Raw genomic sequence first — 12875 nt, forward strand, 5'->3', positions numbered from 1 at the left:
AACCACGGCCACGTGACTAGCAAGTCAAGGCCACGTGACTAACCTTCTGTAGGAGCGATACATTTTCGTGAACGGGGAACTGACCCATGAGTGTATATATACATGTTCACAGGTTTTCAAGGCACAGTAGATTTACTTAAAGGACAATTACATGTATGTTCAGATAGACATAGTTACTTACATACAGGTAAACATAGGGTAAATAGTACTTGCCCTGATGGTGGCCTCCAGCTCCGCAACACTTCTCTTTCCTCCAGGTAGCCACCCATACGACCAATGCTGAGATAAAGTGACCTGAGCTATCAACGCCAACATCACCACCTGCACAACCGTTTTGCTGCTAAGATCCATGGAAGCTGGGAAAAAAGCCAGTAAAATACAAGCTACATTTGATAGTCCAAAATATTTTATCGTAACTCAAATATAGTTTGGGATTGTCTTGCAATGATTACCTATTGAACATGCACTTAGTAGATATTATCAACACATAAATCAGTTAACAATTTTCAATGTACTTGAAAGCATATGAATGAATCACATACTGTCTCCGTTCTGTCTATTCCTTCTTACAGTGTGGTGGGAATAATCATGGGTCCTTTTTATAAGGGTCGTTAGAAATGGAACAGTCTGTGTCATTAGGATTATAATCCCTTTTCCCCAGGTGTGACACACTAAGTGCCTAATGGACACTAAACGTCACCAATGGGACCTGCTTAGTGCATAAGCTTCAATCTGAATTTGATGGAAACAAACAAATTCGTAATGTGTTAAGAGGTGAAGTCAGTGTAGATATTATAAATATGTAATGTTTGTAAAATAAATAATATATTTGTCTCAATAAAAAAGTTACTTTGATACAAGTGGCAGCTGGTGGGAGGAGCTATAGGATGACAGGCTCATTGTAATGGCTGGAATGGAATAAAAGGAAAGGAGTCAAACATGTGGTTTCCATATATTTGATGGGTTAGATACCGTTCCATTTATTCCATTACAACCATTACAATGAGCTCGTCCACCTATAGCTCCACCCACCAGCCTCCACTGTTTGATACACATGTTTTGTATCTTTTACAAATATTCAGAAATTAATGGCAAATTAGTTTATTTTCATTGCATTTATTGCACTCAGAATAAACATTTTAAACTTTATACAGACTTATGGTGGCCAGGTGGCCTAGTGGTTAGAGCGTTGGACTTGTAACCGAAAGGTTGCCAGATCAAATCCCTGAGCTGACAAGGTAAAAATCTGTCGTTCTGCCCCTGAACAAGGCAGTTAACCCACTGTTCCTAGGCCGTCATTGAATATAAGAATTTGTTCTCAACTGACTTGCCTAGTTAAATTAAGGTAAAATAAAAAACTGCAAAAAAAAATGATAAGAGACTGTATAGGAACAAGATGTTTGTGCACTACAGCAACCACTAGCCTTAATTTCATACTCAGTACATGAGACTGATTCTAAATGAAGACACAATCCTTATATCTTTACCTAATACAGTTTGCCATTTAGCTTACAGTTATTAGTACATACAGGTGGTCCTGAGAATCGAACCCACTACTATACTGGCGTTGCAAGTGCCATCCTCTACCAACAGAGCTACAGATAACCACTCCTTAGAGGTTATGAATGCATAAATGTACCTTTGGTATGAAAAGGATAGCCTAACAACACTTAATAACCAGGTAACCAAGTAATTCAAATGTGTGTTATATTACATTTATGATCATATACTGTGTATATATTTCACAGTAAATGACAGTACATTGAAATTCCAGAAACTATCTTCCTGAAATTTGCTATTGTCAATAACCAGGTGGCAGGTAGCCTAACGTGTTCCCTAGCGATTGGGCTAGTAACTGAAAAATCACTGGTTCGAAATCCCTGAGGCGACTAGGTGACAAAACTGCCGAAGTGCCCTTGAGCAACACATTTCACCATAATTGCTCCTGTAAGTTGCTCTGGATAAGAGTGTCTGCTAAATGATAATAATAATCAAGTTAATTAGTGATTGATATGAGGGCACTATGACTGAACACTCCTTATCAAGAGGAATTTGATGCCTGTTTCTAAATGATACTTTTCAAGTTGAGAACTCTATAAACAGAATAAATCATATATATTTGGTATATTTGGTATTATAATAATTTCCCTTAACACCAATCATGTTTATTACAGAGATGAAGGCTGTTTTATTAACTATATGGAAATAGTAAAATGTATATTTTGTTGAAATCTAACTTCTTKATTTAGTCTTGAGAAACATAAAAACAGTCTGCTGGCTTAGCTATGTCTACTTGAAGTTGAAGTCACTTGTTGACAATTGTTTCTTGATCAGAAAGGTTTTCCAATCTTTGTATGGCACTGCTTCATGCAAACGCTGAAATGTTAGGTCCAATATACTGTAGTTATTTTGAAAAGCATACAAATGCTATATATTCTACCTTTAAAAAGTTATTACAACTGTATGCACAGTACCAGTCAAAAGTTTGGAGACACCTACTCATTCCAGAGTGTTTCTTTATTTTTACTATTTTCTACATTGTAGAATAATAGTGAAGACATCAAAACTATGAAATAACACATATGGAATCATGTAGTAACCAAAAAAAGTGTTAAATAAATCAATCAAAATATATTTTATATTTGAGATTTCCAAGAGTGTGCAAAGCTGTCATCAAGGCAAAGGGTGGTTGTAGAATCTCAAATATATTTTGATTTGATTAACACTTTTTTTGGTTACTACATGATTCCATATGTGTTAATTCATAGTTTTGATGTCTTCACTATTATTCTACAATGTAGAAAATAGRAKAAATAAAGAAAAAAAACTATACTGTTGATATAAAAAGAACATCATACACAGCAAATATTAAATGGCACTTTAAGTCACTTGTAAGGTCAGTAACACAATGACAAACRCTTATGGCAGGTTGTGTATCTTTACAACAGCAGTTTTTTTTGTCAAATCTGTGGACTTCCACAGTATGTGCCATGGCTATGGTACAGACCACAGGCAACGAAAGGCAATCTCGTGGTAATGCTTTTAACATAATCAAAATGTACATTAAATCTACATTATATAAATAGATAAAGATTATATGCATAAGTTAATTAATATACACTGAGTGTACAAAACATTAAGGACAACTGCTCTTTTCATGACATAGACTGACCAGGTGCAACTCAATATCAGGAACCTGTCCTTAATGTTTTATACACTCAGTGTATATACATAATGTTAACATAATAAACCCTTCATTCCTGTTTTTGATCGAACGGTCTTAGGTTTTCAATTCAAAACGTTTGACATCCAAATACTGAGGACACAAAGCTAGTTGAAAAGTCCATGACTAAATAGACATAATATTCAATTTCCTTTTGGGCTGTTTTGAACGAGCAAACAAAAAAACAGACAGAGACACAAACAAATATATTACAATATGGTACAATAAGTTTAAGTACTGTGTTTAAGTGCAAAGCGTAAAAAGAGCTTAAAAGAGCGATCTAACAAAATGGTATATGCCTGGTGGAAAAATACATGGGTATATGTAGCAGATATTGTCATTTGAAATTGGCATAGTCTGAGAAAATGTCAACAAAATCTTGAACCACTCTGTAGCAGAAGTCATATTGTTCCTGAAACAACAAACAAAACAAACATAAATCACTGAAATACATCATTGTCATTCTTTTGAAGATCATTTGAATGTATGTAATCTTTATACACTATCTTTTAATTAATTTAGGCTACCATCATGCATTCAATCTCTATGATAGATATTGTATCCAAACATGGCAAACAATGTGGTGATGCTACGATAAGTCATACCTACCACAGTCTGAACCATGTGTGGTCTCTTCATGCGTAAGCTCTTGACTGTCTGAAACACGTCCAGTAGGCCCTCGGCTTTCACCCGCTCCAGAATATTACTCAGGGCGATGAATGTCCCAGTCCGACCCGCACCAGCACTGAGAAATAAACCCAGGACAGAATCATCATCATCTACAGCATCGACCAACTACCATTAGAGGGTATTGAAATGATGTGCTTAGAACTGAATGTGAATCAAAGGAGTGTACTACATTACATACACCCTCAGGGTTCTACCAGTTCACTGTCATGCTGTTTGGGCTGCAATGAGAGCCAAAGCAATGCACTGATTTCACAACATTCAGGTAAGTTACACTACAGGACTAAAAGTATGTGGACACCTCTTCGTCGAAGATCTCATTCCAAAATCATGGGCATTAATATGGAATTGGTCGCCCCTTTGCTGCTATAACAGTCTCAACTCTTCTGGGAAGGCTTTCCACTAGATGTTGGAACATTGTTGCGGGGACTTGCTTCCCTTTCAGCCACAAGAACATTAGTGAGGTCGGGCACTGATGTTGGGCGATTAAGCCTGGCTCGCAGTCYGAGTTCCAATACAACTCAAAGGTGTTCCATGGGGTTGAGGTCAGGGCTCATTGCAGGATCATTCAASTTCTTCCACACCGATCGACAAACCATTTCTGCAAGGACCTCACTTTGTGCATGGGGACAATGTCATGCTGAAACAGGAAAGGGCCTTCCCCAAACTGTTGCCAAGGCCTAAGGGGCCAAGTCCGAACCATGAAAAACAGCCCCAGACCATTATTCCTCCTCCACCAAACTTTACAGTTGGAAAGGTGGCATCCTATGACGGTGCCACGTTGAAAGTCACTGAGCTCTTCAGTAAAGCCATTCTGCTGCCAATGTGTGTCTATGGAGATTGCATGGCGGAATGCTTGATTTTAAARACCTCTCAGCAACGGGTGTGGTTGCAATAGCCAAATCCACTCATTTAAATAGGTGTCCACATACTTTTGCATATATAGTGTATCTTGTTAGAGGTTGATACGAGATATCTCTAACAGTAGAGCTCCTAGATCTACACCTTCCTAGTCTCCCATTTCCCTAGCCATAGGGCTATACTGCAAACCTAACAGCTTACAGCGTCCTTTCCCATTTGTATTGAAAACAATTAGTTGGAGAAAAGGTGACCTTTGACTAATAGTACTAATAATCAGCCTCCCTTAAAGAGACACTAATCCAAACGGTAGCACTAATAAATCTGCTATCTCTCACTCTCTTTGYATTGAGTCCGTGCTTACAATGCCGGTGAGTGCGAGAGAGGAGAGAGGGCGATTGTAATGGGCAAGCACCCATTCCCAACGGATGAGAAAAAGCTTTAAAAAGCCCCTCTTTAGACAGGCCCTGATGAAGGAATACGAGAGAGTGATGACACCATTTCCTGTCGTTAGCTCATTCTATCAGATTAATCAAAGCGCGAATTGTAAGAGATTTCACTTTGAGAGGTTTTAATTGACTGTGAATCAGTGGATTGGATCAATCCCAGTGGGCCGTGCTGCATGATAAGTACTTCACCTGGAGCTACGTATGTTCTGATCAGAGCTTTCACAGCAGTCTTTCACACAAGTAGTTATAAAGAGTTGGCCTGTAGAACAGTCTACAAAGGCTAAATGTACCATTTATTGAAACTGACATGATCAAAATGGAAAAAAAGTCATCAATATTCTTTAAAACATAATTTGGTGTTTGGTATGATCCTAATGTGTTTTTAACCCCCTAGATTCCATTGACGCAGTACATAACAAAAAAGTTGAAGTTACATAAAAAATATATACAGTATATCCCCATCAAAATCTGTCAGTTTAAGCTAGAGATATATCTGTTGTTTTTTTTGTATTGGATGTGTCTCAATCCACCGCATCTGCCAGTGCACTTCCACATCTTTGGTGAAAAGTAGTAGAGCTAGCACAAAAATGTCTGTAACACCCGAATGGTTTGACCTACAAAATATTATGACCACTCTATGCTCTACGACCCCTGAAGGTAACCTGTATCGGTTTTTAAAAACAAACAGAGTTTTTTTAAATATTTCCTAGATAGGACAGATACTGTAGGACAGATACTACAAAACCTTGTTTTTTTATTATTTATTTTTTGACTGTCCTTTTTGCTATTTATGAATGCGTTATTCAATGCATTTCTATGGGCTTTAGTAGTAAAGGACAAAATCAATATTTTCTCAAATAATTTMGGGATATATTTTTTTATACCTAAAGGGGTCCTAAAATTCAAAATCCAATAGCTAAATGATCCATAGAATAACCATCTGAAAAAAATTAAATCATATTTCAGCTTTGCACCCCCCAGCCCCCCACCCCCCTCAACTTACAGAATTAAAAGGGCAGTAGTAATGAGTGTTTTGGGCTACCAGATTTGGTGTGTGTGTACAGTACATGTACCTTACCTGCAATGTACTATGATAGGGTGGTTTCCAGACTGTTGTTGCTGTCTCTGCACTGAAGCAATGATGTCGATCATTCCCTTTTCCTCTGCCGGTATTCCGATCTCAGGCCAGCCGTGGAAATGAAAGTGTCTGACGTGCCTTGACTGTTTTTCCTGGTGATGGGAAACATATGTGATTCATCATTACATACATTTGTATACCTGGTAACAATAAAAATAAACCTAACATGAACTTGACCTAATTCACTTCAAGATAAGACACACATTTAGATAACAGAATGCCATTGATTAGAGGACCAAACCCAGTGATCCTCAAGGACAAAAATAAAGATCACAAAGAATATATTTAAAATACATCCATATAGGGTAGCTRGCGTAAATGCTTGTTTATGTAAAGGAAACTCACTGGTCCATATGTGAGCACCATGTCCTTCAAAGTGAAAGTGTCACATAGGGCATCCCCCTTCAGCTCCAAAGTATAGTCTCCAAATGTCGCAGTGCCCTCTGCTGGCCAGTACTGGAAACATTTGTCCTGGGGAAAGTGACAGATACATGTCAGGCAGGAGTGTCAAACATAAAGCCCACAGGTGGGAAAAACAACCTACATCTACATTGAAATTACTAATAACAAATCGAAACTGTGTAGAAATTATAATGGTTGAAAATAAAATATAATGAAAATGGATCTACATTTATAGTCTCTCTGTTCAGCTTAATACAAATCCCCGAAATTAAAGCTATACAGTCAGGGCACATTGAAAATACAGAAAAACGATGGATAGAAATGTCTTTGGTAATTTTGATGACAAGGAATGTTTGAGCGGACTTCCAGACCACTGAAGTGGTCCCACGGAGAAAAATGTATTTGACACCCCTGATGTAAGGCAATTAATTCTACATGGACATTTCTGTAGAAGCTCAAGACTACAGAACATTTTAACCCCCCCAAAATTCTAAGATAAATAAATATGTTGTGTATCACTATTAGAGGCAGCTAACTAGCAACGRGCATGCCCAGCCCACCTGYGGATCTRTATTTCCTGAATTTGAGGGGTGCAAAATCSATTTGTCAATTAAATCTTGTTGGATTGATTGCTTTAATTTTACACTGTTGGCTCTTTCCCACTCTTGCTTGTGCCCCCCCCATTAACGTTAAGACCTCGGAAACATTTGAAATGACCTGTTAAACACATTCTAGTAATGGCTGAAATGGGCTCAATGGAATACAATGGTTTTCTGTTGCATCTATTGGTGTTGATTTTTTGAGCAAATGAAAAAGTAAACATTTAATAAAGTTTACATTTTTACAAATTAGATGCGCTGAAATTAAAGCAATTACAGGATATGAACACTCGGATTATAGTGATACTGATCTCTCAAACAATGTAAAGCAGGGGTCTCCTACCTTTTCTAGRAAGAGAGCTACTTCAAAAAATATATATATGCTACAAAAAATATATATAATTCTAGCTTTTAAATAGGCACATTATTCTCTTCTCCTCACCCCTGCAACTCTTCCCCAGGTCCTTAACGCACAAAAGAAAGTAGTGCACTATATTTTATAAACAACTGTAAGGGGGGGATTACACCTATACAATACTTTAAAAATATATTTTCCCAAATGATGTCTCCATTTTGTTTTTCCTTCTTAAAATTACAATTGTTCATAGAGAAACAACAAAATTGGATGTTCTGAGTCCATGTCAATTCTTAAATCGCATCGACATGTTAGATGCACTATTGTAAAGTGGTTGTTCCACTGGATATCATAAGGTGAATGCACCAATTTGTAAGTCGCTCTGGATAAGAGCGTCTGCTAAATGACTTAAATGTAAAATGTAAATGGAGACCCATGATGTAAAGTATGCATAGATAGGTGTAATCTACAGCCAAGCATTTTGTTTTTAAATCGCGTGGGTATCCTTCTCTACACACTTATTAAATTATGCAAGGGAATGTGACAACAACAGTAATTCATAATTAATGAGCCAGTATAGACAGCGCAGGTTAGCACTGCGTAGGCCTAAACAGAGGAAGTCTTTGGTGGTTGCAAACCTGTTATATAATGTATGCAAATACACCCAGTATATACAGTATATGCAAATGAGGCACATATAATTAATTTAAAAAATACCTGATATACTAAGAAAGGGTATATAAAAAAAAAAAGGTGACAATTTACAATGAGTTGAATTCCTGAATTCCAACCAAAATGCCTGAACTCCATTCATTATTTGTCTGTGCCAGTACAACGTGTTATGTGCTATAATTCCGTTAATATAAGATGGATTTTAAAAACGTAAAAAGTTCAGAGGATCTTCATCCATTGTCCAACTGCAGCATTCATCAGAATTGTATTTTAAACCTTTTAACAATTTTGATGACTGTTGCTAAAATAACAGCTGTTATTTACTGATTAGGCTGTAGTTAGCTCTTGCCACAGTGGGGTCCGTACCTGTTCCCTCTCCTTGAGTTCAGTGAGCATGACAATAGAGTGACACCTGTACTCCCACACCATCCTCCAGAAGTCCTCCACCGTGTGGGACAGAGGACCTTGGGTAGCGATGAAGTAGTCCTTCTGTCTGTAGCCCTGGAAAAGAAAACCCATACTGTTCAGGGCATCATATACGTAAAGACAGAAACGGCTCTGGAGAAAGTTAAATGTGCTTCTAAATACTTACATCAATAAATGATGCATTGATGTAGTCCGTGAACTCTTGGCCCCTTTTCATTGACAATATAACCCGGTTGAAGTCATCTGTGGTCAAGCAAAAACCTTAACAACTTCATTTATTTCCAACAATAGTTCAACTACTTGTGTCGTTGGTGTCATTTAACTACAGTATATTAATTCCAAAAACTAAGACTACTTCAAAGGTGTAACTTGGCAAAGTTTTTAGGCCTAAAATGAATTAATATCAAGCATCAATACAGCACTAAGAGTTTGATGGTTGTAGCGTTGTAATGTATTATGGAACAGTTAAGAGTGTCAGAATATTCCTTACATGGAATGATCTGAAGCACACGGTTCTTCTTCATGTTGGCAGGAAGGTTTCCGGTCCTCATGTTCTCCTTCATTATGCGTACATTGGTCAGTTTCTGAGGAGAGGACATGGAGTGAAATTAGGACTACTTAAGAGAGATGGCTACCCTCATTTGAATGTGGCTATAAATGTGAGACAATTTAGGAAAGCAGATATACAGTAAGTGTTTGACTGGCCCTTACCCTGAACTCTTCTTCTAGGCCCAGCCTTTCGAGGGGTGCTCTGGTATTGTGGAGCTTCTGCAGGTGGCCTTCCAGAGAGGACACATCCAGCTCTGTGTCACCATACAGATAATACTCCAACAGAGCCTGATAGATGAATGAGTACTGCATCTGAAATACAGACAGAGTGAGAAATGGGGTGAAAGAGGCATCTTTGCATGCTTGTACTGCAGGATTACATTGAAATGTCAGGAAAAACTTTTACATCAGTCTGGACGAGTTGAGAGCGCTGCTCCCGTATTCTGGTCACAAACCCAAAGACATCCAGCCTCTTCTCTACATGCATCATGTCAATCATGGCGTCTATGACGATAAACGTTCCAGTCCTTCCTACGCCAGCACTGAGGAAAGACAAGACATAGCACAGAAGAGTGACCCTGACATTGTCATAGAACTCTGAGGTAAGTTAGATGATTCAATTGAAAGCTAATGCACTGTATTTCTGTGGCTCAGTTTGCAACAGGATTCTTGATTGTGGTATGGCCTAAAATGTGCTAAATTGCAACATGTCCATAAGAAATATTCTAAAAAGCCACATGTCTACAAGCCAACAACATCCACAGTGTTTGAAGGGCCAGTCACACAGACAGCAGTCTGGGATACCAGCTAAGGGTGATGGAAACCAATCGATGAGGCCCATTCAGGAAGCAAAGCCCCAGTGCAAACACCTGCTTCAACAGTTGTTCCTGCAAGTGTCTGACTTTCAGAGGTGTAGTCAGAGGTAACATGCCCATAGGGAGAAGGTGTACCCTCAGATTTGTCCTGTTTAAATACTTGTGTAAAGTACCAGTCAAAATTTTGGACACACCTACTCATTCAAGTATTTTTACTATTTTCTACATTGTAGAATCATTTGTTTTTCAACAGGATGATGACCAAACACACCTCCAGGCTGAGTAAGGGCTATTTGACCAAAAAGGKGCGCGATGGAGTGCTGCATCAGATGACCTGGCCTCCACAATCACCTGACCTCAACCCAATTGAGATGGCTTGGGATGAGTTGGACAGCAGAGTGAAGGAAAAGCAGCCAACAAGTGCTCAGCATTTGTGCAAACTCATTCAAGGCTGTTGGAAAAGCATTCCTCATGAAGCTGGTTGAGAGAATGCCAAGAGTGTGCAAAACCYTCATCAAGGCAAAGGGTGGCTACTTCAAAGAATCTCAAATAACACATATTTTAATATTTTAATTTTCCATGTGTTGTATTTCATAGTTTAAGTCTTCACTATTATTCTACAAAGTAGAAAATCTTTCAAAGATAATTCGTAAAATGAATGAACATACACCTGTGGAACGGTCGTTAAGACGCTAACAGCTTACAGACAGTAGGCAATTAAGGTCACAGTTATGAAAACTTAGGACACTAAAGAGGCCTTTCTACTGACTCTGAAAAACACCAAAAGAAAAATGCCCAGGGTCCCTGCTCATCTGCGTGAATGAGCCTTAGACATGCTGCAAGGAGGCATGAGGACTGCAGATGTGGCCAGGACAATAAATGGCAATGTCAGTACTGTGAGACGCCTAAGACAGCGGTACTGGGAGACAGGACGGACAGCTGATAGTCCTCGCAGTGGTAGACCACGTGTAACAACACCTGCACAGGATCGGTACATCCGAAAAGGTACAGGATGGCAACAACAACTGCCCGAGTTACACCAGGAATGCACAATCCCTCCATCAGTGCTCAGACTGTCCACAATAGACTGAGAGAGGCTGGACTGAGGGCTTGTAGGCCTGTTGTAAGGCAGGTCCTCACCAGACATCACCGGCAACAACGTCACCTATGGGCACAAACCCACCGTCGCTGGACCAGAAAGGACTGGCAAAAAGTGCTCTTCACTGACGAGTCGGGATTTGTCGGGATCAATTTGGAGGTGGAGGGTCCGTCATGGTATGGGGCGGTGTGTCACGGCATCATCGGACTGAGCTTGTTGTCATTGCAGGCAATCTCAACGCTGTGAATTACAGGGAAGACATCCTCCTGCTTCATGTGGTACACTTCCTACAGGCACATCCTGCGCGCTTCAGCACTCAGCGGTCCCGTTCTGTGAGCTTGTGTGGCCTAACACTCCATTGCTGAGCCATTGTTGCGTCTAGACATTTCCACTTCACAATAACAGCACTTACAGTTGACCGGGGCAGCTGTAGCAGGGCAAAAATTGTCAAACTGACAAACTTGTTTGAAAGGTAGCATCCTATGACGGTGCCACGTTGAAAGTCACTGAGCTCTTCAGTACGGACCATTCATCGCCCAATGTTTGTATGGCGGTGTGCTAGATTTTATACACCTGTCAGCCACGAGTGTGGCTGAAATAGCAGAATCCACTAATTTAAAGTGGTGTCAACATATTTTTGGCCATGTATAATTTTAGCCAATATATATCTATATATATATATATACACACACACAGTTGAAGTCGGAAGTTTACATACACATAGGTTGGAGTCATTAAATRTCATTTTTCAACCACTKCARAKWTTTCATGTTAACAAACTATAGTTTTGGCAAGTCGGTTAGGACATCTAGTTTGTGCATGACACAAGTAATTTTTCCAACAYTTGTTTAAAGACAGATTATTTCACTTATAATTCACTGTATCACAATTCCAGTGGGTCAGAAGTTTACATACACTAAGTTGACTGTGCCTTTTAACAGCTTGGAAAATTCCAGAAAATGAAGTCATGGCTTTAGAAGCTTCTGATAGGCTAATTGACATCATTTGAGTCAATTGGAGGTGTACCTGTGGATGTATTTCAAGGCCTACCTTCAAACMAAGTGCCTCTTTGCTTGACATCATGGGAAAATGTAAAGAAATCCGCCAAGACCTCAGACCTAAGTCTGGTTCATCATTGGGAGCAATTTCCAAATGCATGAAGGTACCATGTTCATCTGTACAAACAATAGTACGCAAGTATAAACACCATGGGACCACACAGCCGTCATACCGCTAAGGAAGGAGACGCCTTCTGTCTCCTAGAGATGAACATACTTTGGTGCGAAAAGTGCAAATCAATCCCAGAACAACAGCAAAGMACCTTGTGAAGATGCTGGAGGAAACAGGTACAAAAGTATCTATATCCACAGTAAAACGAGACCTATATCGACATAACCTGAAAGGCTGCTCAGCAAGGAAGAAGCCACTGCTCCAAAACTGCCATAAAAAAGCCAGACTACGGTTTGTAACTGCATATGGGGACAAAGACGATAATTTTTTGGAGAAATGTCCTCTGGTCTGATGAAACAAAAATAGAACCATTTGGCCATAATGACCATCATTATGTTTGGAGGAAAATGGGGGAGGCTTGCAAGTCGAAGAA

General features: G+C 39.2%; 1 protein-coding gene across 1 annotated transcript in view; it reads right to left on the reverse strand.

Annotated features, from left to right (window-relative positions):
* Positions 1 to 367: 367 nt before the first annotated feature.
* LOC111977320 (receptor-type tyrosine-protein phosphatase epsilon-like) overlaps positions 368 to 12875 on the reverse strand; it is a 69224-nt gene continuing 56716 nt past the window's right edge. The window contains exons 13-21 of the mRNA XM_024006697.2: positions 9765 to 9900; positions 9521 to 9670; positions 9300 to 9393; positions 8976 to 9052; positions 8750 to 8884; positions 6701 to 6826; positions 6296 to 6447; positions 3833 to 3968; positions 368 to 3635 (exon numbers count right to left, since the gene is read on the reverse strand). Of these exons, the coding sequence (XP_023862465.2) occupies positions 3561 to 3635; positions 3833 to 3968; positions 6296 to 6447; positions 6701 to 6826; positions 8750 to 8884; positions 8976 to 9052; positions 9300 to 9393; positions 9521 to 9670; positions 9765 to 9900 (1081 nt within the window). The 3' untranslated portion in view covers positions 368 to 3560. The remainder of the gene's footprint in view (positions 3636 to 3832; positions 3969 to 6295; positions 6448 to 6700; positions 6827 to 8749; positions 8885 to 8975; positions 9053 to 9299; positions 9394 to 9520; positions 9671 to 9764; positions 9901 to 12875) is intronic.

The sequence above is a fragment of the Salvelinus sp. IW2-2015 genome, linkage group LG18 (genome assembly GCF_002910315.2).
Source record: "Salvelinus sp. IW2-2015 linkage group LG18, ASM291031v2, whole genome shotgun sequence".
Lineage (NCBI taxonomy): Eukaryota > Metazoa > Chordata > Actinopteri > Salmoniformes > Salmonidae > Salvelinus > Salvelinus sp. IW2-2015.